General features: G+C 37.8%; 1 protein-coding gene across 1 annotated transcript in view; it reads left to right on the top strand.

Moving 5' to 3' along the window:
• Nucleotides 1–18,428, top strand: part of LOC106076726 (uncharacterized) — a 116,431-nt gene extending 98,003 nt beyond the window's left edge. Inside the window, exon 3 of the mRNA XM_013237547.2 lies at nucleotides 12,678–18,428. Coding sequence (XP_013093001.2) covers nucleotides 13,001–14,251 — 1,251 coding nt within the window. The 5' untranslated portion in view covers nucleotides 12,678–13,000 and the 3' untranslated portion in view covers nucleotides 14,252–18,428. The remainder of the gene's footprint in view (nucleotides 1–12,677) is intronic.
• The last annotated feature ends 8,456 nt before the right edge of the window (nucleotides 18,429–26,884 follow it).

The following is a 26,884-nucleotide window of genomic DNA, read 5'->3' as shown; positions in this document are numbered from 1 at the left end:
GCAATTTACATTTTAATAACTTTTTTGAAATAAAAAGGGAGAGACAGATTTAAGAAAAATTAGAACGTAGCGAAAAAAATAATTTGTTTCAGTTTAAGGAACAAAAATGTACAATAATGGAGTCTTAAATAACTCAATAAATAAAGAGATTACAGACTAGGTAAAAATATGTAACAGTTTTATATTTATAATATAACATTTTATTGCTTCATTTTGTTTTCATTAAATTGCAAATTTTCCTTTAAATGAAATTTTCCTATTCTGTACCAAAGATTGCAGCACTGAAAAATTGTGTGTTACTTCATGGTATATTTGAACCAAAAACAATCATTTTTGTTTACTCATTCCAACCCACCGCGAGGGTTATGGCCGCCAGCGTGCTAAATTAAAAAATGCCTTTCTCCCTTCTTTTTTGTTTCTAGAAAAAAAAGTATTACGACTGAGCTTGTATCAAAAGCGTCCATTGATTTAAATCCATTTTTAGATCATTTTTGTAGACACTTTGTGTGTGTGTGTGTGTGTCAAATAAACTTTTTATGTATCTTTGAAAGTGACACATTGCCGATAATAATTAGTTCTGGATAAGACTGCTAAAGCTTCTTTTCAAAATCATGCATTCCTTAAAACTGTTTCATCTATTGTTTTCTTTCTAAGAGCAATTTTTTTAAAAAAAGCTTTCTGCGTTATGTTCGTGCCTTTTCAGAATTATAAGACCCTAATCATTGACTTCTTTTGTACCTGTAATGTCGTCTTTATTTATTTATTCTTAAAACAACCGACATGGTCCACAGAATGCAAAATAAAGTAACTCTAAACACAATAGCCATAGAGGGTGAACCTTTTTCAACGTTCAGTAAACTTTGATAATGATTATCACGATTGTATTTTGGAGAGATTGCATTGTGTCCACAATCATCTGACATACGCGGATTCGGAGGTGCCTACACATTTATCCAACACACCACTAGCACAAAATGAAGCGCTGAGTACTTTTCTTGAATTGACATAAAATAAATAATCCAAAGTACAAGTCACTTATACAATGACTTGAAATAAAACACATTAAGGCAGTAATTCTCAAACATTTCCGGATGGCCACTACCTACATGACCAAATTCTCGTTCGATCCCCCTTAGAAAATAGGGGCCTAGAGGAACAAAACAAATGTAGGCTTCCAAAGTGAGGTCTTTGAGTTTTGCTAAGAATGTAATGAAAAAGAAAAGAATCTTGGTCATAATTATAACATAAAATTTAAGTTTTATTTTTCATTTATAGTAATTTAACACTATGTTTAAAATACAAAATGACATAATGAAATGTCACTAAAACTAGTCCTTTTTTTTTTTTTTAGCGTTTACATCTTTTTCTCATAATAAGAAAAAAAGAATATAAAAAAGGCAAATATTAATGAGTTTTCTTTTAGAACGCTCCATTCATCCTAGTAAACAAACAAAAAAGTCCAATAATAAAGAGGCAGCCCTGGTCAATAGTATTATTTGAGGGACATTCTGTGTATGTAAAGCGCACGGACATCTGTTATGGGCTTGATCTTGTTTAAGATCATCTTCGTGCTAAGTAAGACGTCTCTGTCGCGAATATTTTCTTTTCACACAAAAAATCGTCACTATAATTAAGTGCAAATAGTCGGAAGAAACTCGACCAATCTCAGAAAAAAAAAGTTTTAGCCCATAGTGCTGCATGCGCCTCTCTTGAAACCGGTCTACATTTGGCAAGGTCTTATAAGAAGATGAAACAACGTCTCTTACTTGAGATATTTAAATGTATAAACATCGGTAATTAATTACAAAACTACAATGACAATAAAACACTTTTTTCGCCGTCCCTCCCCCTTTTTGTTGTTGGTCGGTCGTTGGCTTGATGCTCCCAACAGCTAGTAGCCTACAACTTAACGTAGATCTACATCGATAATGACCCAAACATATTCTACGCTTAACTAACAGCCATTTAACATAAAAGTGAAAATGTTTTTAACTTTCAGTTTTTAATTACTAGATCTACCTACAGGGCGGGATATTGGACTAAACAACAACATTTATATGTAGTATGTTTGTTTGTAAAATGTTTTACATGTTTCGGATGAAGTTTCAGAGTTGAAGATAGTGTACTTCCTAGTCCGAACCTCCCGCAGGACAACGGGGGATGGGAGCGGGCAGGGTTTGAACACAAGACCATCGATAAATCCAAACGAAAGTCCAGCGCGCAAGCCGCACGACCAGACAGCCATCCATGTATGAAAGGAAAAAAATATATTCACTGCTCTGTTTCTGTAAGCGTCATTCGAAACAAATATTACAGGACAACCCGCGAAAATTCAAGGTCAGAAATGATAAGGCGACAATGGAGGAAACCGTGAGAATCCCTCGCGCGCCGCTCCATTTTTTTCTTACACGTTAAAAGATTGCAAAATAGCTTCCTATGTATACTTTGCATGTTGCTGTTTTATTTATAGTTTCTTATGTACTAATATTGTGTTCTGGTTTTCAAGGGATACTGGAATAATTAGAATTTTTATAAAATATTAAAATATTTGAGTAATTTTTTTTTATTAAAATAAAAATGTACAAAAATAAAGGTAACCCTGGAATAATGATTTGGCGGCCGCTTACATTCAGCCGCCTGTGTGCAATGCACACGTTGCATAATTAACAATAGAGGCCCTGGTCAGAAATTACATATTTTACATAACGTCAATGTCTTCAATTCCGAAGAATGGGTGCAGTCACTGCAGTGACACATGACTAAGCAAACCCATTACATTTCTTTATTAGCCTGTTCTTCTTCTGTTTCAATGCTGTTTTATTAATGTATCTATTATGTTTACTTTTGTTGTTCTTATTTTAACGGCTGTGTAATAACAAAAATGTGAATGCTTGAATAAGATTTATATCTATTGTCCTTGAAAAGAAAATGACGGCTTCACTCACATTTATTCGCTCAGAGAGGTGCAATCTAAAGTGTGAGAAACGCGACTACTAGTCTTCACAATTTTGTCAGATATTTTTTACTAAATTGATGCTATCTGACGCATTTCACATTCTCCTTAAAAATGTTTCTCTCCTACCTGAATATTACTAGAAAACGAATACAATTATAATGCATTATCTAGTACAGACTAAGATAGTACTAACATTTCTTGATCATCATCATCATCATCATCATAATCATCATTATCATTAATATCATCTGTCCTTTCACTTGTATCGTAGAGGTGATGTGACGAATCGCTGCTGGTAAAGTCATTGACAAAAACACAAACCCCATTTGGACAGCTGTGAAAATAAGATTCTTAAGAAAGCTAAAAAGATTTTAGAAACCCTTCAAGTCAGGATTTTGTGATTTTACCATCACAAAAGAGATACAAGACACCGATAGCAAAGACAAGCAGACACAAAAACTCTTTCGTCCCCCTGACAACTTAATCATTGAATACAATACAACTGTCTGATATAAACATTCCAAATGTACATTATGAGTGATTCTGGTGTGAATGTATATTTTGGTTTTCTATAGTTATAATGTTTTGCTTGGTGTAATGCACAAATTGTAAGACAAATTTCCTTATGGATAATAAAGATTATTATTATTATTATTATTGTTATTATGTCAGAAACGAACGAGTATTCATTCTCTGGCGCTGTCAGGGTTGAGTTTCGTTAAATGGAAACAAAATTCATTTTAGTCCCTTTAACAGTTTCCATTGAGGAATTTTCTGGTGATGTGGCAGGTCTGCAGCAGTACCGACCTCTGACATGCAACGAGAATGTTCCTAGGAATGTTAAGGGCCTTGAAGGTCTCTGTGAGGTCAGTAGTTATTATCCCTTCGGTTGATATCACAATGGGGTATACTGTTATTTTGGATAACTCTGTCCTTATCAGAATGTCGCGATAGAGACTGGTCCATTCTTGTACTTGTCCAGCCAGCATTACATTGGGCGACCCTTTGGCTTCCACCCCACTGAACCTTGAAGAATAATTTGAACTGTGATTCGTGTAGGTACTATGACCGAACCAACTCAGCTTTCGTTTTTTTACAAAGCTTATATCAACTCACTCTGTCTGTCTGTCTGGTACAACTTTCGGTACACATTTTTTTCTCCAACACCCATTTTCAGATCAAGTTGAAATTCCCACAATAATTTATTGTATCTAACAAAACATGAATCCACCAAAAATGTATCAATAAATTAATCAAATATTGGCAATTAATTATTTTATTTGATAGCGAATAATAGGAATAAATGCTACTTATTCAAAGATATGGATATATATATATATATATATATATATATATATATATATATATATATATATATATTGGTATATATATATATATATATATATATATATATAGTGAGAAGTTCCTCTACCAGTACACTTGACAGTACTGAGAAGTTCCTCTATCAGCCAGGTTGTTGACATGAAAAAAATGCCAACTCATTTGTTGTTTTTCCTGGTAAATGATATCCAGCAATTGTCTGTCGCATTTTCTCTCAAAGGCTTGGATTCTTCTTTCAGCCTCAGGATTCAGCGCTAAACTTTTACTGTATGGCAGATTTTAGAAGACTAGGATATTTCTTGATCAACTTGTTCTCTGGTTCACACTCTGGTTACAGTAAAGCGATTATTTTGTCCATTTATTCTTAAAGACTTCGCCTATGACTTTCTAAACTGATTGGCTAGTGGTGGTAACTGAAAAAAAAAAGTTAAAATCAAATTTCAATTGCCACTTTGTTTGAAAGAGCAACCTCATTTTATGGTCACATATTAAATTTTAAATTATAGACTATTATTTATAGAAACAATCAAAACAAGACCAAAATATTTTTGGCTTTATTTTTTACCTTTTTTCTATTATTGGTTTTTTGTTAAACTGTCAGACTGATATTGTAGAACTTCTTATGTTGAAGATTACATTGCCTTCCCAAGATTGATATATATGGGGAAATTAAAATCATAAAACACTGAATGTTGACATATGTAGTCCAGTTGTTGAAACTTATTTTTTCTACCTAGAGTATCATATCTAGAACTCTGGAGAAAAACGGATTTTCTTTATAAATCTCTTGCGAAATAATGTTGAAAGAAAATTTTTTCTTATCAAACTATTTTTTTTAATGCTTATCTCTTCAGTTTCAACGAGGCTTTACAAACAATCCCTAATGTCTAGGAGTCTACTCATCTTAGCACTATGATATTGCTTTATCATACAATATAAGACATAATTTTGTGTTTAAATAAGAGGTTAGAAAATGTGCATATATAAAGCTTGTCTTCGAGTCCGAGTGAAGCATTTCAAGTGGTTACGCAGCCCCAGGTGCGACCTACATATATTGCCACATCCAGTGCAGATACAACAATTGTTCGACGTCTACGCCTGTAAACGTTTAATACAACTTGTTTTGTTCTTTTCATATATCGTTAAGTTTGTTTTATTCTGAACTACACAACGTTATTTTTTGTATTAAGGAAAAAACAGCTCGTACACGAGAATAAGTTACAGGACACTCTATGGTCTAACACAGTAAAGCCCAACATTTTTCAGACCTTGGTACCATATCATTTTACAAGTGATATAAGCAGAATCACCAAATAGTACCAAATCACAGACCGGTTATGGTCCGCGGACCTTAGTTTGAAAGTTTAAGTATCAGTAGTCTAAAATGAAGACAACATCAGTCATTCTCCAAAATAAGATCACATTTTGTAATCAATTTTAAAAACATTTTCTTTTTGCAAAGCTTATATCAACTCATTCTGTATGTCTGTTTGTCTGTCTGTCTGGAGAAAAGTTTGTACACGTTATCTCTCCCAATCAATCTTGGATCAAGCTGAATTTTCGCTCTATTATTTTTTTTACCTGACAACACAATAATATTTTTTTAAATTACTTATTAGTTAATTAAGTACTGATTATTAATTATTTTGTTTTGTATCTCGAGCAACTGAAAGAAATTGTACTTGACTGATAAGTTGGTATACGTTGAATTAGTCTATACGTTGTAGAGAGAACAGTTAAAAACTAATAATAGATAAGATAAGATAAGATAAGATAACTTTTATTGATCCAATTAAATGGAAATTTAGTGACTACAATTGACAACCTCAGCGTAACTACTGTACAATAACAATATAGATGCACAATATAGATGCACATACGAACGACATTCACACACGAAAGACACATACACACTTATAACCAGCGCTTATAAGACTTCTATGTTCTTCTCAATGACGACAGAATGTTAATTTTTAATGTTGGTCACCCAGGGTCTTTTATTACTGAATGTTTTAATTTTCTTCTTTGGTACAATCATGTTTTCACAGAACTGGATGTGGTAAGTTCATCTATGTCTGGGCAGTTGTTTACAAACATGTCCCAATCTGTTTGTTCCAGACAACTTTTAGCTGTAAAACAGCGGCGTCAGACCATGACTGGATGGACTGTTCTTCGGGTTTTTTTGTTTTTAAAACCGGTTTGTACATGAGTGTAAGGTACATTGTGTGGTCCGACTGTCCGAGGGGAAAGAACGATCGAGGTGTATAGGCCATTTTTATGAAGCTATAACACATGTCCAAGATTTTGTCTTGCCTTGTGAGACAATTAACGTATTGAGTATATGTTGGCAAGTGTTGAGCTAACGAAAGATGATTGAAACTATTTGGACAGCATTAGAACTCAAAATTCGGAAAATTTAAAGCCAGAACTTTCATAAGCACTGCCCTGTTACAGTGATAGTATTTGCACTTGAGGAGACAGGGAAGGCTTTTAGCCACGAGTTCAAATTCATTTTTATTATCTTATTTTATAAATGCATTTAAAAAGCGATACCCCCTTGTTTATCCCGTCCCCCACCCCTATTCAACTGGACGAGACAAGTGATAAGATCACAGCGTATTGAGAGAGCCAAAAGCATGAGTTTTAAGCTAAACAAAAACAATTGGTTAACAAGGTTACAAAAGACAGTTTGTGTGGAAACACAAACTCAATATCGGCCCCCGAAGTGGTCCACCCAGACAGGCTTCAATATTTTCAGAAAGAACATTTGAATGAAATTATATCAAAGACAAATGAGAGATAAGAATGGAGAAAGAAGGTTAACAGATCTTGTGTAGTGCTCCAACGGTCCAGCAGATCAAAGGATAGGTGAAAGTGAATGTAAAGTTAGATGTGAACCTGGCCTAACTAGTTCCCCTAATAGACCTTGTGGTCTATAGGGCAGATGATATAAAGTTCATCTGTTTTGTGGCCTACGGTTAACCGGGGTGTCATGTAGCCAGCACAACGACCAACCGCCTTTACTTTTCCCCAACTAACGTCAGGTACCCACTAGAGCTGAGTGGACTCAGAGGCGCCCAAAGAATCCAAAGTTGAAAATCCCAGTCTTCACCAGGATTCGAACCCGGGACCCCAGGTTCGGAAGCCAAGCGATTTACCGCGCCTCCCCTGGCCTAACTGATGTCTTAATCGAATAATCAAAAAAAAAAAAAAAAAAAAAATTACGCAATATAAAAAAAGTTTCGGAAAATATTATTTATAAGATTACTATTCGTTATAAATTAGGTCTAACTTATAATGCATACTAATTCGCTTTTTCTGTTTAAAAAACTGCTTGCATAACTATTTTAAAAATTAGATTTTTCGCTTTCAGAAAAAAAAAGTAGCCGTTGCATCAGAACTTTGAATGGTCTAAAATATTGTGATGTCGGATTTTCAATATCTTTTCTAGTTTACGAGATCTAAACGGGACAGACGGACAGACATTTCACACAAAACTAATGGCGTCTTTTCCCCTTTCGGGGGCCGCTAAAAATGTGTAATCTTACAGACTTATTACTGTTAGTCTAGATACTAGATCTATCACAAATTTAATTATATGTCTGATCCAAACTAATAGATACAATTACGCTCAATATAAGCTTTGGGGTTGTTTTTTAAGTATTTTTATACTTTTCATGTTTCATTCTAAAGTCGATGATACCACGTTTAGTGACCCTATCAGGGGAAAACATTTTTGTTAATGCTTTCTTAATGTCTGTCACTTTTAGATCTACAAAATGTAAAAGTGATTTAGATCTACAAAATGTATAAGTGCTTTAGATCTACAAAATGTAAAAGTGCTTTAGATCTACAAAATGTATACGTACTTTAGATCTACCAAATGTAAAAGTGCTTTAGATCTACAAAATGTATAAGTGCTATTTTTAAAATACGATTTTACTTCTGCATACAATGTTTGTGTAGCTCTTCTGGGTGCTTACAAGTTATTTGAAAATGATGTTTACATATGGCATGCACTACAAAACATTTGTTATAAGGCCAAGGTAAAAAAAGAACCCCGCCCAGTCTTTTATAAGCAGTATGTAACGCTGTACAACCTATTTCAACGCAGTACAACCTATTTCAACGCAGTACAACCTATTTCAACGCAGTACAACCTATTTCAACGCAGTACAACCTATTTCAACGCAGTACAACCTATTTCAACGCAGTACAACCTATTTCAACGCTGTACATCCTATTTCAACTTCGTTTCGTTTTGTTTAAAACATGTTTAAAATAGAGTCTACATCTATTTTTATTCCTTTGAAAACGGGCGCTTTTGTAGTTTGTTTGTTTTTTAGTTGTTTTTTTTTTATAATTCATAAAAAAAAAATATACAGAAATATGAAAACTATTTTTAGATTAAGATTTTTCAACAAGTCAAATTCAACCCTATTAGAAAGGGCAGGGGCGTATTTGCAAATACATAAGTGTCGCCAACGAGATTGAGTTCGAATTATAACCTTTTTCAACTTGTCATTATTTACAACACCTGACAAAACAGAAAGACATGAAACAGTTCTGCTCAGAGAAATCTCACGAATAAAATTACTGGTCGAGACGACGTCACTGGTGAAAGAACAATGGAGGAGGGGAGACATGGTCATATTGTCTCAAAACATTCCCTGGAACGTCTGGGCCTTAACAAAAAACTGCAGCAGAAATAACATCTTTTTAAGTTGATTTCATTTGTTGTAAATGTCTAGGACAAACTTGTGGGTTGAAGTGCAGGCGTCCTGGGATCTAGTGATCTGTAGATCAACAAAGAGGGGTAAAGTAAACCCGGGGTTCCCATGAAATCCATAGCATAATATACCCATACTTTTTTTTTAATTCTAAACTACTTTTTTTTTCTTTTTATAGTTGCTTTGTTGTTTTTTTTCCTATTTAAATTAACTTATTTATATTTCTTACTAGCCGGACATTACCCGCGGCTTGCGGGGCTTAGTTTGTGTATTACTAATCTAGTGGATTGGATTTATATATATGTCAAACTTTCAAGTTTTTCTCTTTCGCCACGAAAATAAGAGTAGATTTGCGAAAATGGATTTCACAATTAAGCCGATACATTGATATCTATTAAAAACAAAAGAAGTGCGAGATTAATGAAAGTACAATTAAAACGGGTTTACCCATTCCATTAAATATATGGGATTATAAATTACGTCAGGACGTCTAACTTCGAATATATAAGGAATGAATTTATGTAAAAATGCTTTTCAAACACAAATTTGAAGGTAAATTTTATTAAGTAATGAAATCAATAGACTATATTTTGTATTTTCATGTGTCAAAGTAAAAAACTATGTGTGCAAAGTGTAGTTCTTAAAATTAGATCTAGATCATTTCGATCTTCTCTTATGTAAACATGGCCTACATCCATGATATAGTAATACTTTCATAGAGTTGGGCAACTTTTTTTTTTGAAGGTCTTAAGTTTGTTTTAAGGCTACAATACATACGTCACGGTTCCAGTTAGTACCCAAAGAACATTTATGCAAAGTTTTATCAAGATTTGTGAAATGGTTTTGATTTCTATGCTGAACATACATACATGCATACATACATACGCCTTAATTTCTGCTTTATAATATAAGATTACGATTCCTCTTATCAGCTTGCAAAGTCGTGGGTGCACTTTCTGGAATCTGGACACGAAAACGGTTCCATTGATTTTCCTAGAAATTTAACCGTTTATGTCTATCATTGGGAACAAATTACTCGCTAATTGTTTCACTAAGAAAACTCTGGTATGACCTTTATAATTTTTAAAAATGTAATCATCTTAAAACGATATTTCGTCCATATATATATATATATATGTATCTTGAACACACATCAGTGGGAATTCCCGCATATATCCAGTAAATTGTGAAATAAACGTATAGGAACATTCTGCGCACCGACCTATGTAGACATCATTGGCTGGACTGCTAGAATTATTTACTTACCATATACTATGCATATAAAATGCTTATACAATTTTTTTAGTACACAGCATCAAAACTATATTACCAAACTAAAATGTTCTAATCTAGTCCTTATTTATACGATCCAGTTTTCTAGTCTAGACTACTGTCTCATGTTACTTTATAACCAGCTCTGAGTAGATTCATACATGGGCGCAACCAGGATTATTTACGTATGGGGAGGAAGCTATCTATGGTTACAATGAACCCTGTTTTTATACCAACCGAGGGAATAATGACAACTGACCCCTACTACACAGTCGAAGCCCCAAGCATTCCAAAGAAGATCCGTATTACCTGTCAAAGGGCAGTACTGCTGCAGACCTGCCTAGTCATCAGAACATTTCTCTGTAGACAGTGTGAAAGGGACTACAATAAAAAAAATTTCCCTTTAATAAATCTCGACCCTAGCAGTGCCAGAGAATGAAAATTAACATTTCCAAAATTGAAAAAAAAAAAATAGTTATCACTGTGTCAGAGGATGCATATTAATTCCTTTTGCATTAATTGTAAAAAAAAACAAAAATTAAAATAGTTTACATTTTTCAGATAAAAACATTGAAATTACAATAACTCTAAAAAGAAACATCATTACAAAACAGACTCAACCTTGTGTCATTCTAGTACTGCATTGGCTTTAAATGACAGAAAGTGTCTTCATTGGAAATATTTTGACTTAGTCCTTAGGTCTTGTCCCTTTCGCTGACCAACATCAGCCATTGAACCGTGCTGCTGAAAGTTTCTTTGAATTGACCGTTGGCCATTTATGCACTGAAAATAGTGTTCCTATTATGAGCGCACATAAATCATGTTCTTCATTTCAGAGATTTATATCATGTTCTTCTTTTTAATGCTCTTAAAGCTCTTAGCATTATGTTCTTTTTTTAGTGTCTCTTCAAGCCACGGTCTTCATTTGAATGCATTTCAATGTTCCACTTTTTAGTGACCTAAAGTCACGATCCTGTTTTTGGTAGACTAGAACATGGCATACTACATTTGTATTAGTTCTTTTACTTAGGCCATGGGAAGAAACAGATGAACTTAACATCATCTGCCCCATAGATCGCAAGGTCTGAAAGAGGATACTTTACTTTACTTTTATGTGACCATGAACTGGTATTGACTATTTAACCCTAGACACCACAACAACAGACCATTAAGCCAGCATGACGTACATTTTGTTTTCCAATATTGACATCTGATGACATCGTTACGGTTTGTTTTCCTTTCGGTTGTCTGTTTTAGTCACGTGACAAAGTATGCGATCTGTTAAATGATCCTTTTGCTACGGATTTTTTTCTGGCAACGCCAGCTTGAGTTGGGATGAGAAAGATTTAACTCTAGTCGTTATGACGTCATATCAGGGAGAGAAAGGGGGAAGGAAGTGACCACATATTTTATAAGTAGAGCTGAGGCGGCTGGGCTTCATTCCTGTGTATGTTTCTAGGCGTTTGTATTGTGCGCTAGCACGTGCATCTTAGAGTGTTGATGGGTTTATATTTGTAGGTGTGTTTGTGTACGTAGATGCGTGTGTGTGTCTGTGTGTGTCAGTCTAATTAAGTAACGTTATAGCTCTTGGTCACGTGACTTTGTCTCAGTCAACTTAGAAACGAAAGAAAAGAAAACAGAATGACTGGTCGGTCGGACACAGGTGGGGGAGGGGCTAGTTTGATTTGGAGGGAAAAAAAAGGGGGGGGCGGTAAATCAAAAAGAAAAGGATGAAGAAAGTGTAACAGGAATGAAAAACAGCAAAAAGATAAGAGGAAATTTAAGTTGGTTTCAGGAAGAAGAGGTAATAGAGAATGAAAGAGAATGAGTCATTACTTACCTCATAGTTCATAAATCATTGAAGTAGCACATGATAAAGGTATCCACTCTATTTCGTTTGGGAGATTTAAAAATGGCTGACACCGGTAGCTATATATATAGCAATGGTGTATCCGGTGTATAGAATATAGTAAATTTTGATCTATGTTTTGTTTTAAAGTTTAAGATAATTTTTTGGACTTTAAAAACTAATTTCTATGTTATCTCTCTCGAAGCACACATTTTTATTGTAAAGTTGGCAATAGTAATATTTCAATATGGGCGTCCTTGACATTGGTTATTTTGTCTCTATCTATTTTTCATTTGTGGGGCGGGTTATATGCTATTGCCCGGGACAATTTTGAGACCCAGTCCGCCCCTGATAGTTCAAACCTTTTGGGTCATGACCTAATTTCCAAATGAACTCTGTACACTGGATAATCTATTTGAAATAGTGAAATCAAAGAAACCCTTTGCCAATGTTTGAAACCAGTTCAATCTGACTATCACTTGTTTGATTAGTTTGTAATTTATTTTACATTTTTTTTTTTGTTCTTCAGATATTTTTGGACCTTGAATCTCGAGGAAAGACATTAAGGAGGCCGTACATCAGCAATTAAGAATCCACTAAACATCGCCATCTTGAACATCGCCATCTTGAACATCGCCATCTTGTTTCAGGTATGCCGAAATGAACTTCAAAACCTTCACGCTTTTGACGAGAGAAACCATTAACGAATCAAATATTCTTGAGTGTAGGTCGAAGTCTTATGGAGTCACTTTAATTAACATCTCTAGAGATTAGCTTTGCAGTATGGGAGTACAGAATTCTTTGTTGCTTGGTTACAAAGTCTTCAATCGGACGTAGAAGTAGAAGGCAGAAATGACCACTATACTGTCTCCTACCTTGGCACAAATGGCTCAAGGGTTGGAGGAGCGGATCATCTTCTACAATGTGTCGATCATCCTTGGGGAAAACAACAGAACTGATCTCTCCCTCAGCCACCAGCACCACAACGACAGCTTCGAGGAGGTGACTCTCTTCTCGAACATCCAACGGACTCCGGTGGGGTCTGCCATGCCCTTCTTTTCTTTTCCGACGGTGCTGAAGAACCTGGATGACTTTGTCATGCCCGTCGCCTTCTGCCTTGGTATTTTGTGCACGTTTATGCTCATTCTCACCTTCATGTGCACGCCCATCAAATCCAGCGCCCTCAGCCACTATCTGACCGCCTTGGGGATTGCTGATTTAATCTACATGTCTTGTTGCCTTCTGTCTTGGGTGTCCAAAAGAAGCTACGATTTCTACAACAAAATGGGCTTCTGCCAGATAACGTTTTTCTCTTTGCTGCTCTCTCGCTTCTTGTCCACCTGGTACCTCTTCGCCGCGCACGCTGAGAGATTCGTCGTTCACTTCGGCTCCTGCCGAGCCAGGAAGTGGTGCTCCACGTTCAGAACCAAGTGCATCATCATCGTCATCTTCGTCTTCTCTCTCGTCGGCTTCTCCCATTACATCTGGGTGGCCAACGTGTCTGAGAACAAAAAAGGCGGCACCACATGCGCCATCATGCAGGAGAGCATCAAGTACATCGTAGAACTGGGCAAGGTGGAAATAATCACCGCCATTTTCCTGCCCATGATTCTCATCATCGCCATTGACGTTGCCGTATGCACGAGTATCGCAGCCACATACAGCAAAACTTTCTTCTCCAGGGCGCAGTCTCGCAAAGGGGACGGCTGGAGGGGGGAGTACAAACTGGCCAACAGCGAGAGGTCAAATTCGCCGTCGACGAGGTCGGGTGACGCCACGCCGCCGCCCCCGGAATTCGACCTCTCGCTAGAAAAGACTCGCGCCACTGTGGTGGTGCTGATCGCGGGCGTGATCTTCATCTGCCTGATCCTCCCTGCCTCCATCTACCGCGCCAAGATTCTCTTCATGAGCTCGGAGCGCCCCACGCCGCAAGACATCAACATGATGGTGTTCTTTGAGGAGTGTGTGAAGTTTAACAGTATTTATAAATTCTTTCTTTACCTCCCCTTTCTCAGAGCCTTCCGTCACGGTCTATTGCAACTATTTAAAGGACGCCTGAGACGGAAGAACGATCCAGAGACCTATCAAGAGACTTCAGTTTGATCAAGGGGAGTCCGTCGCAGTTTAGCAAGGGGAGTCTGTCGCAGGTGTAATGTGACTACGCTCTTACAACCGTTATTCAGAACTGACCTGTGTAGCATTTTAATAACTTTTCTCAATAAGGGCTTCAGTGTTTACTACTGGTTGCCATGGCAGTTTCTATTAATGGTTTTAATGTTACTAAATTCTGAACTGTTTATTCTTTGTTTTGTACAAATGTATGCTTCAACCTGTTACTTGTATTCTTTCAGAAATGTACATAATTATTTATTACAATGTTTCAAAGTAAACTTGTACGGTAGATCACGGAATACGTCCTTAGGAGTGAAACTATTGTTTAATTGCACGTTGGTCCGTTAAATAGAAACGCCTTGGTTTTGGGATCACTGTTTACTACCTAAAGAAAAGACAGACTCTCTCTCTCTCTCTCTCTCTCTCTCTCTCTCTCTCTCTCTCTCTCTCTCTCTAATCGATGATTGGAATATACCTGGACAAAAATACTTGTGAGTATTATAGTATTTCTTATAGCTCCCGGTTATATTTGATCTATTATATTTTTTATTTATATTTTTATACCATAATCTTTAAAATTCAATTGATAAAATTACTTAAAAGTCTTTACCACTAACATAAAAGTGAAAAGCATATTAGGAAATGACCTTCTTTGTATCCGGAAATAATTCTCATTATTCATAAAGCGTGGTCAAGAGGCTAAATAAGCTTGTATTTGGCTTGGCTTGGTTACCTGTAAAGGGGGCTCGAGGTTCGACACCCGACTAGGGCAGAGTTGCGTTTACTGAGCGCCTAAAGGCAGCATGGAAAACCTTCTACTAGATACCCCCTTCCTCCCCCCCCTCCACTGGTCCCCAAATGAGATTGGACCAAAGCGCTCTGAACATGCTTTAAGCAATGAAAGTAAAAAAAAAGAAGTAAAGTTCCCCTTTCAGACCTTGTGGGCAGACGATGTAAAGGTCATCTGTTTATGTTGCTTACGGTTAACGAGGGTGTTATGTGGCCAGCACAACGACCAACCGTTTTTACTTTTCCCCAACTAATGTCAGGTACCCATTAGAGCTTGGTGGACTCAGAGCCCGAAGAACCCGAAATTAAAAATCCCAGTCTCCACCAGTATTCGAACCCGGGCTTTACCTCTAAGCCACCGCGCCTCTTAAGCATGAAAGTAGCACTATATAAAAGCTATAAAAAAAAAATCTAAGTGGATAACATTTATAACCATATTTCTCAATACTGTAACATTTGTATCCATTTTTCGATATCAATTCAAATCATTTGTTACCACTAATTAATTGACCTGTTCGTTTTTTTTATACAAAAGTTATAATTATTACAAAAGTATTAAATCCATAACAATAATAGTGATAATACTTTTCTATTCTCTTGTAACTCTTGCTGTACACTTTTTCTAGTACCTTACAGTTGCCTTTAGTTTGCTCATTAACACCTTCAAAACTAGTTTTATCTTGAGTATATAGAATAGGTAAGCGTAAGCTGTGATAGCCGATGTTTCCTTAAGGTAGATACTCTACTTTTGTATTTTTTTGAAGAAACATAAAGTATTTAGCGGGCTTTTTCCCCCTTTGGGTTTTACAGTGTATTTTTAGTCTTTTTCGGGATGCGGTGGTTGACTAGTAAAGCGCTTGGCTTCCGAACTTGGGGTCCCGGGTTCGAATCCTGTTGAGATTTTAAATTTCGGAATCGTTAGGCACCTCTGAGTCCACCAAGCTCTGATGGGTACCTGGCATTAGGTGGGGAAAAGTAAAAGCGGTTGGTCGTTATGCTGGCCACATGACACCTTCGTGCGTCACAGAAACAGATGATGCGGATGGTTTGAAAAAGAAACTTTACTATTAGGTCTTTTCAATCGTGTCTATACATTCGAATGTTTTGAAAAAAAAAAGTGAAAAGGTTATGGATGTTCCATCAGAGTTGAGGATTATCACTTCTAAGGCCAGATCCCCTGCAGGACAGCGGCGGAGGGCAGGGTTCAAGTCCGGGACTACAGAGACGATAGGCGAGAGCGCATACCACACGACCAGGCTGTCGTCGTCCTGCAAGAGGTCTAGACTAGAACGTAAACACCTTGACTTCGGAAGAAAAAAAAGAAACTTTTAAAGCAAACACATTAAAGAGCTAACTTAAACACATAGAGGAGCTTACTTAAATACATAGAGGAGCTTACTTAAGCTCATAAAAGAGCTTACTAAACAAATAGAAGAGCTTACTTAAATACATGGAGAAGTTTAGTTAAACTCATAGAAGAACTTACTTAAACTCATAGAAGAACTTACTTAAACACATAGAAGAGCTTACTTAAATACATGGAGAAGTTTAGTTAAACTCATAGAAGAACTTACTTAAACTCATAGAAAAACTTACTTAAACACATAGAAGATCTTACTTAAATACATGGAGAAGTTTAGTTAAACTCATAGAAGATCTTACTTAAACACTAAGAAGAGTTTACTTAAACTCATTGTTTCTGTCCATCTATTTAATTCGTCGGAATGTCTTTGACACCGGTGGTCTCACTATATTTAAACAGTCCGCTGGGGTTGTCTTCTGCTATTCCCCGATGTCCAGTTAGGCCGAGTCGATACCCTAAATAGCCTCATTACAGAGACCAAGTCTTTTAAATGAGACAATCTACTGTCGTGTATCTTGTCATTGACCGCGTCCAACAAAGTCTCTTCAATTCATCGTGGGAAATAAACCAACTGCATAGTGTTTGGGGGATAGGAAACAGAAACAAGATTTGAAATAATTACTTGTAAGGTCAAGGAGTAAATAGAATAAACGAATACAAATAAATGTAAAATCTGTATATTTTATTCTCAAAAATGGAAAAGCTTGTATAAGTCCAGTGGGATATGTTGTATTGCTTCTTCCCTGGTCTGTGGCATTTTACTTCTCGAGAGACGATCTTTTCCCTTTGCAACTTCTTGTGTGACTAAAGAGGCCAATCATTGAGACACAGGCCACAGTTTGCGAATATGTAATCACCAGGTGCCGCTGCATTTTCACCCTTCTTTATACTACTGTTGTGTATGGCATCTGCAATCCGAGACCCTTCCTTTATGCTCGCTCTCCATGTGGATCTATCCAGTGCTACTTTTTCCCAGCTGCTAGTGTCGATTTTGAAGAGCTCCATGTCGCGTTTGCATACATAGGTATACCGTAAAAGTAGGCGACCAGCGGCTCTCCTGCCTTCTATTAGATCGCCATACAGAATGTCTTGTGGAAGTCGACCTACTGGCATTCTAGGAACGTGGCCAAGCCAGCCAAGGCGTCTGCTGCTGGTAACAGAGTGGATGTCCTGGCACCCTGCTCTTCGAAGCACTTCCTCATTGGTTATTTTTATCTTGACACCTTATTTTAAAGATCCGCCTTTGGCATCGGAGGTGGGAGACATTCAGCTTTTTTTTCCTGCCATAAGTAGGTTGACCATGTTTCACTTCCGTACAGCAAGATGCTCAACACACAGGTCCGGTAGACTAAGGCTTAAGTATTGTTAGTCAGCAAAGTGTTGTCCGACACTCTTTTCTGCAACCGTGACATGATGCCCATTGTTTTCTTCCCTTGTGCCAATACGGAATATAACGGGTTGCCTGAATCAGCCAGGGAAAACCAAAGATTTTGCAGGGTTTTAGACTCTAATTAACATGCACAAAAATTAACTAATAGATATGCCTATAACCTAATTATCTTCTCTTGTTTTGAGGACTGTGTATCATTATTATATGTAATTATATAATTATGTAAGTTTATAATATATCAAAAAACTATGTAACTGTAGCATATTGCCATTGTTAGTTTCTAATTGAGGACGAACTGATAATCAGATTATCCATATGAAGCTAATAATTGTTAGGTTATAATTGTTTTTGTTTTCCTCGCTGACCGAACCCGCTGGCAGAAAATTGTTGAACGAATGAACTTTTTAGCCTGGTGATTTTATGTTCCATATTATTGCTTCTGATGTAATTAATGAAGTATTTTAATTTAATAACCTGAATGTATATATATATATACTTTTTACTTATCCAATGTATTTTACTCTCCCTTTGTACACACACGCACCAGACAAACACACATACAAACATTTGTTGTTGTTTTTTTTTCTGAGTTCGGAATCAAATTTACTTACATTAAAATCTGAACTAACGTTTGAATGAATCTTCACTTGTGTCTCAACATTACATTTGTTTTTGGTTTTGTTTTGTTTTTTTTTTTGGCTTAAGAAATGTTTTTCTTTTTTTTTTTCACAAGTACAGTCTCTTGTCCTTGTGTCTCTTGCATGGCGCCATAAATGATACACCACTTCAAGTCGCCATGAATGTTACACCCCTTGTTGGGCGCCATGAATGATAAAACACTTCTAGGGCGCCATAAATGATACACCACATGTAGGGCGCCATCAATGAAACACCACATGTAGGGCGCCATGAATGATACAACACTTCTAGGGTGCCATAAATGATACACCACTTCTAGGGCGCCATAAATGATACACTACATGTAGGGCGCCATGAAAGATACACCACATGTAGGGCGCCATGAATGATAAACCACATGTAGGGCGCCATGAATGATACACCACTTCCTTTTAAAATTTTTCGTTCACGTGTGAATCCCGCCCCTGTCTAGATGGTGCCTACTCTTCCTGTTCCAGGTCAACTACTCGAACTAGTACTTATGTCCAGCCTACTCTTCCTGTTCCAGGTCAAGTACTCCAACTATTACTTATGTCCAGCCTACTCTTCCTGTTCCAGGTCAAGTACTCCAACTATTACTTATGTCCAGCCTACTCTTCCTGTTCCAGGTCAACTACTCGAGCTAGTACTTATGTCCAGCCTACTCTTCCTGTTCCAGGTCAAGTACTCCAACTATTACTTATGTCCAGCCTACTCTTCCTGTTCCAGGTTAACTACTCGCGTGGTGTCTGGTAGCGCATGCGTCACCCAGATCGCGACGATCCATGGTGGCGACTGAGGAGGTCAGAGCAGTCAATAGTTGCGCAGTGCAGGACGGAACACTGTCCTATTGGGGCATACTTTGCCCGGTTCCGCACTAACTTTGACTCCCGATGCCGTCACTGTGGAGAGAGCGTCGAAACAGTGTCGCATGTCTTGTACGAGTGTCCCCAGCTCCGCGAGCTAAGGGGGGACTTGCCTGTGCAGTCACTCGACTTGTATGGTAGCTATGAGGCACTACGCCGGACGGCTAAGTTTCTTGCCAGAGCACTACGGGAGGACTAGTCCTTCCTGCTCTGATTTTTCAATAGGAGTTCATCTCAGGTTAACTACTCGAGCTAGTACTTGTGTCCAGCCTACTCTTCCTGTTCCAGGTTAACTACTCGAGCTAGTACTTATGTCCAGCCTACTCTTCCTGTTCCAGGTCAACTACTCGAGCTAGTACTTATGTCCAGCCTACTCTTCCTGTTCCAGGTCAACTACTTGAGCTAGTACTTATGTCCAGCCTACTCTTCCTGTTCCAGGTCAACTACTCGAGCTAGTACTTATGTCCAGCCTACTCTTCCTGTTCCAGGTTAACTACTTGAGCTAGTACTTATGTCCAGCCTACTCTTCCTGTTCCAGGTCAACTACTCGAGCTAGTACTTATGTCCAGCCTACTCTTCCTGTTCCAGGTCAACTACTCGAGCTAGTACTTATGTCCAGCCTACTCTTCCTGTTCCAGGTCAACTACTCGAGCTAGTACTTATGTCCAGCCTACTCTTCCTGTTCCAGGTCAACTACTCGAGCTAGTACTTATGTCCAGCCTACTCTTCCTGTTCCAGGTCAAGTACTCCAACTATTACTTATGTCCAGCCTACTCTTCCTGTTCCAGGTCAACTACTCGAGCTAGTACTTATGTCCAGCCTACTTGAAGTAGATCTTCAAATGTCTTCTGCTACTTGTTACATGTTTGTGTGTGATGCTAAAATTGAAATGATTATAAAAACAACAGATTCACAGATAAACTGGAAGACACAACATGTGCTTTTTATCTAACTAATTGGTGCCACGAACTAATCCACTTATCTCATTAAGAAACAAAAAAATACACATATTAAATAAAAGACTTAAACACAATATTACATTAAAAAAAACACTTAACTAGAAATAAAAACATTAGTATTGGACATTAGTGAACAGTCACGTGATCGCCTGTTTATGTTCTATTAAAAGTCACGCTTCATGTAAACATTTTTTGTATCCATCATTCGACAAATCTCTGATTCAACCAAGTGGTCGATCTAATTAGAAACCACACGGATGTTATTAATGGCCTTAATGACGTAATCAAAGGCTACACTGGAATGACCACCGGAATGACCACAGTTATCAAATAATTTGTTTTAAATTGTTGTCTCTCACGACAATGTACCGGAGGCGCGGTGGCTGAGTGGTATAGCGCTTGGCTTCCGAACCGAGGGATCTGGGTTCGAATCCTGGTGAAGACTGGGATTTTGAGCTTCGGGATTTTAGGGCGCCTCTGAGTCTATCCAGCTCCAGTAGGTACCTGAGATTAATTGGGGAAAAGAAAAGGAGGTTGGTCGTGGTGCTGCCACATGACACCCTCGTTAACCGTGGGCCACAGAAACAGATGAAAGGGTTACTTTACTTGTTTTACGACTATGTACCGATTTAACAATGTGTTGAGGATTTTCTACCCCAGAAAAAGCTGCTCACCTTCCCTCCCCGGTGTCTGTTCTTGAAATCCCTGAAATATGGAGATCTCTGATAGATCCTGAGATAAATAAGAAATGTACAAACGCTAAAGAGTACGGCTAAGAAAACCATTGCCCAGTACCCGGAGGATAACATGACGGTATACACGCATCCTGCAACTAGGGAAGTTAATAGACTTAACCACTTCCGGTTATGGTGTGGGGGTAAGATTTCCCGGTTTTACAATAAAATGATAACGTCTTGGGACAGCTTGCAGGAGCAAGCATTTGGTTTGCGGAAATGGCCGCTATTCGCAACGCAGTAGAGTTCATTTAAAAAAAAGTATCTAAGAGAAGTTGGCGCAACCAGGACACGTCGTGCTCTTTGAAGGATTCTTTATCGTACAAGTCCTGGAGAGCTTCGCAAATACACGCCCACAACCACTGGAGGAGAGCCTCAAGTCACGAAATCAGGTAAAAATGACTTTTCAATACGTACCGTCTGGATAGCTGTTAACGAAAGGGCCGACAAATAAGCCAAACTGGGAACATTGATGGAGCCACCTGACCAAACTGGAAACACTGACGGAGCCACCTGGACACTGGCAAATACTGATGGTACCACCTGAAGAGCCACCAACATATGAGAGTTTGCTCGTGGAATTATCTGCGAATGGAGAAGAATTAAGTGGCACAAGAGCTGGGAGCGTTGTTACAAAGGTCGGGAAGGCTGGAAGAGCGTGAAACGTCCACAATGGTCGGATATGTGCTGGTAGCTAGACAAGATGGAATGACAATATTCAGGACAGGTCATTACCCAGTTGGACTCTCGCAGCTGACATTGACATCTGGACATGATAGAACATGTTTTCTACGAACGCACTATAGTACACAACAATAGGTTAGGAAATACACGAGAACGTGTGAGTGGATGGATGGTTGGCATGGAAACTTCTCCTTGTATGGTGGCCGAGAAACTCAGTAAAACACTGCCACTTTCCTTGTTGCAAGACATGTGTTATCAATTAGATCCATTTAAGTGTGGAGTCTTACACTTTAACAAGATTCACTACCACGTTAATAGCTCTGACAAACCTTTCTACCGCCACCCCCCCCCCCCACCAAATGTTAACCCTTTCAGTAATATAGCATTTTATAGAACATTATAGTCATAACATTTGTCCACAGTTACAAAAAAAACTTAATGGTCACATGGTGTAACTTGTATCCAAGTTTGTAAAATGGGTTCATCATTGTCTTTTTAGAAGAAGAAAGTAAAGTAAAAGATATGTTCCCCATTCAGACTTTGCGACCTATAGGGCAGATGATGTAAATGTCATCTGTTTCTATAGCTGACGGCTAACGGGGGTGTGATGTGTCCATCACAACGACCAACCGTTTTATTTTCCAGTTACTTTCCTCAACTAATGTCAGGATCCGTTACAGCTGGGTGGTCTCATGGGCACCCTAAATATACCGAAATTAAAAATCCCAGTCTTCACCAAGATTCGAACCCGGGACCAAGCGATTTACCACTCGGCCAAATAGACAAACTTTTCCTACTTATTGATCTGTTTTCTATATTATTGATACCTCATAGTTACACTTTTTGATCTGCTGAGTATTTAGAAATGTAACAATGAGTTGATATCCCAACGATGCCAGAAGTTTTAATCTGGAATATTTTAGAAAATTTGACGTGCAATAGTTATTTTAAGTTAGCTATTACAATCTCTCTCTCTCTCATATTTTCTCTCGCTCTCTCTCTTCCCCTCTCTCTCTCTCTCTTTTCCTTTCCCTTTCTCTTTCTCTTTCTCTCTTTCTGTCTCTTTCCTTTCTCTTTTTTCTCTCTATTTCTCTCTCTCTCTGCCTCCGTATAACTATATCTTTCCTCTCTCTCTTTTTCTTTCCTCTCTTACTCTCTCTTTCTGTCTGTCTCTCTTTTTCTCTCTTTACCTCTTCTACTCTCTCGCTCTGTATGTGTCATTCACTCTTTTCTGCATCTCATTTTCTTTCTTTTTTTTTCTTTTTATTTACTTTTCCTTTAAAAAATATTTCTTTCGCTAATAAATAGGTCAATTCTTTTTTACTTCAGCAGTAAAAAAAAAATGCATATGTAATACCAAAATACTTTTAATTGTCATTCAATTACAAACAAACAAAAAATCACCACTGTAAAAAAAACTAGAACATTCTTTTACTTCTAAACTTAAAGTAATATGGAGAAAATTTGCTAAGAAATATATTAAAGTTTCTAAATATATAAGTATATAAAAGAATATTTGAAATGAAAATAATAAGACATATATAACAGATCATGATGGTGATAAACATGAAATAATATCTGTTAGCTATAAGTGTCTCAAAGTACGATCATTTTCAATTATAGAGTCTTCATTTACAGAAAGTAGCGTTGAATACATTTTATAATATCTCTAGGAGGTCAATGAAATATGAGATTTATTGCCGTAAAAAATATTACAGTTTCTTTGTGTTATTGGTGTGTGTGTGTGTGATTTTTTATTTAGATCTTTTGTTTAATTCAGCGGGTTAGTTTGTATGGAAAATGACAACCTGTAACAGACATTCATACATGATCCACATACAGGTTGTCAGGTTCTTATGTGAACGCATCCAAGGGACACACGAGTACTTGGAGATTATGTTTTGACGTCAACGCCCTAGGCAGACAGCTAATTAGGTCCTGTTTATAAACGTGAGACTGCCGTGACGTCATGTTCTTACGTCAACATTGAAAACGTCCAAGCAATGTGTCTGTGACGTAAATGTTATGAGAAGTGTCGGGGGGGGGGGAGGGATTGAATCCGACTGAAACTTATTTAAAATGGGAACTGTCAGGGAGGGGGGCGGGGAGTCAAATCTGACTGAAACTTATTGAAAACTGAGATCTGATGCACAACTCAGTTCAAATAAAACCTGGTCTACATCGAGATTCGAATTCAAGTCCCCTGGTTAGGTTAAAGAGTGGTCTATGCTAATGAGCCACACACACCATTGTTATTTTGCCATAGTCTAAGCCTGTCTATATCTGTGGCATTTTACATCTCGAGAGACAATCTTTTCCCTTTGCAACTTCTTGTGTGACTATCTTTGGTCAATCCTTGATACACAGATGTCTTTATGATGGCCAGTAAATATTTGCGTTTTTTCTATTTAACATGAAGATTTTTGTGTTACGGAAAGTTTAGTAAAGTCACTCCAAGTGATCGATCGATCGATTTTATTCTGTGTTATTCTTGTTTTCAGGTTCACAAAAAGGTTGTTTTTTTTTTTAATGAGTTGGTCAAAAACGCAGCTATCCATTTCTCTACATCAACATTTGTGTAAGAGTACAGCCACCCCCGGACGTTCCCAACATTTAATTTCAATTAGCTCCATCCGATGGACGCAGCCAGCCATGAGCTGATCCAGGAGGCGGGCCGGCTAAGTGGCTGCTGATAGCTCAGACAAAGGCATCTCTCTCGTCATGTTTTCCCTTTTTAGCAAGCTTATATCAACTCACTCGGTGTCTGGATGAAATTTTGTACTCGTTATTTCTCCCACTTCGAATTCGCGGATCAAGTTGAATCTTTGAACATTTACTAGTTGGCTTAAGAAAACATGAATGCAACGAAAAATTATTTTCCTAACAAGTCATAATTAATTAATTTAGTTTTATGTAGAGGCAGTTCTTGCTAATGAGAGAAGAACCTTGTGTAGACAATTAGGTCGTCGCTTGAAAATTTCAAACTAACAATAGATAATTATAAAATCTTCTAGTTTCAAAAGCACTTGTCTGGCTCAGTGGCTATTGTGTTGGTCTGAGGATACTTGAGTCCGCGAGTTAAAATTGAAAGTCGACTAACCACTTTTTTCATTGTTTTTAAAAAGCCAGCACAGAAACTTTCTTCCAGATACCCCTTCTTCACCCCCCACCCAACTGGTCCACACAAGTGATTGGGCCATAATTCAAGGAAAAGCATAAATTATCGCTAAACAATAGAATAGATAAAAATATTTCCAATCGCATAGATGTATTGCTTATTCTAGACACTAGATCTATTACTAATTAATTACATGATTGGCTGTCCAAACAAGCAACGGATACTAGTGTCAGCTTTTCATGAAAATATGCAGGGCACCGTACAGTTTGACAGTTCCGCCTCTATGTCATTCTCCATCAAGAGCGGAGTAAAACAAGGATGTGTTCTGGCTCCAACACTATTCGGCATCTTCTCTTCAGTTGTACTCACCAGCGCTTTTAAATCCCTGGAAGATGGAGTATATATAGATATATATATATAGAAACAATCTAATATCAACTTTTCAGATGTAAATTATGAATGAGTCTAGTGTGAATGTACATTTTTGTTTATAGTTACAATGTTTTGTTTGGTGTAATGCATACATTGTAAGACAAATTTCCATACGGACAATAAATATTATTATTATTCTGTCAGAAACGAACGAGTATTCATTCTCTAGCGCTGCCAGGGTCGATTTTCGTTAAAGAGAAACAAAATTTATCGTAGTCCCATTAACAGTTTCTACTGAGAAATTTTCTGGTGATGTGGCAGGTCTGCAGCAGTACCGCCCTCTGACAGGCAACGAGGATGTTCCTAGGAATGATAAGGGCCTTGAAGGTATCTGTGTTATTATCCCCTCGGTTGATATAACAATGGGGTATATTGTTATTTTGGACAATTTCCATAGACGCTTAATCTCCAAGCCTAGGTTCCCATATTTTCTTTGTTTTTCTATCTCAGTTTTTCTTAAATTATGAGACAGTGGTACAGCGATGTTGATATTATTATTATTATTATATCTATAGTAGATACGATGGAAAGCTATTTAACCTGGCACGCCTTAAAGCCAAAATAAAGAGACAGCGTATCTTGATTAGGGAACTGCTTTTGCCAATGATGTGGCACTCCTATCTCATTTACAAGAAGGATTGTAGAGACTTGCGGATGCTCTGGCAGCTGCTTGTCAAGAGTTTAGCCTTATCATAAGCCTCTCCAAGACCAAAATCCTGGCACAAGATGTCCCAAAAATACCGGCGATACGTTTTGGAAATCACACACTTACAGTGGTACAGGAATTCACATACTTGGGAACATAAATAACCAGCAACCTAGATTTAGACACTGAGCTGACAAAAAGAATAGGGAAGGCTTCTGCAGCAATGGCGAAACTCTCCAAGCGCGTGTGGGAAAATACCAAATTACGGCAACAAAAATCCTAGCCTACAATGCCTGCGTTCTGAGCACATATCTTTATGGCCGTGAGAGCTGGGCATCTTACATGCGTCAAGAACACTGATTAAATAGCTTCAACCTAAGATGCCTGCGACGCATAATCTGCATCTACTGGAAGGATCATGTCTCCAACCAGGACGTTCTGAAATGGGTCAATATGCACAGCATGTATGCACTTCTTACACAGAGAAGACTACGCGGGCTCGGGCATGTCACTCGCATTCCAGATGGAAGAATCCCTTAAGTAACATCCTATACGCTGAGCTTGCAGAGGGAATCAGACCCAAGGGCCGCCCAAGACTAGCCTACAGAGATGTCTGTAAGCGAGACATGAGAACCACTGGCATCGAACAAAGTATGTTTGATGAGTTAGCCCAAGACAGGACAGCATGTAGACAGACTGTACGGGCTGGTACGAACTTCGCCGAGTGCAAAAGAAACGAAGCTGCATCAGTCATGAGAAAAAAGAAGAAAGGAGAAAAAAGAAGAAAGCTGCCCGTCAACTAGCCCTAAGACAGATGCATATACATGCACGAACTGTGTCAAACTCTGCCGCTCCAGCATTGGCTGGTCAGTCACTCCAGATTCAGCCCAGTCTGAAGACGAAACCAAAGCCAGTGACTCACATGGGCGCTGTCTTCTGAAACATGAGTAGCGATATATATCCATGATTTATTCAAAAGAATTGAT

Source organism: Biomphalaria glabrata, chromosome 6 (assembly GCF_947242115.1).
Source record: "Biomphalaria glabrata chromosome 6, xgBioGlab47.1, whole genome shotgun sequence".
Taxonomy (NCBI): domain Eukaryota; kingdom Metazoa; phylum Mollusca; class Gastropoda; family Planorbidae; genus Biomphalaria; species Biomphalaria glabrata.
Note: the sequence above shows the minus strand (reverse complement) of the source record. Positions and strands in the feature narration are given on the sequence as shown.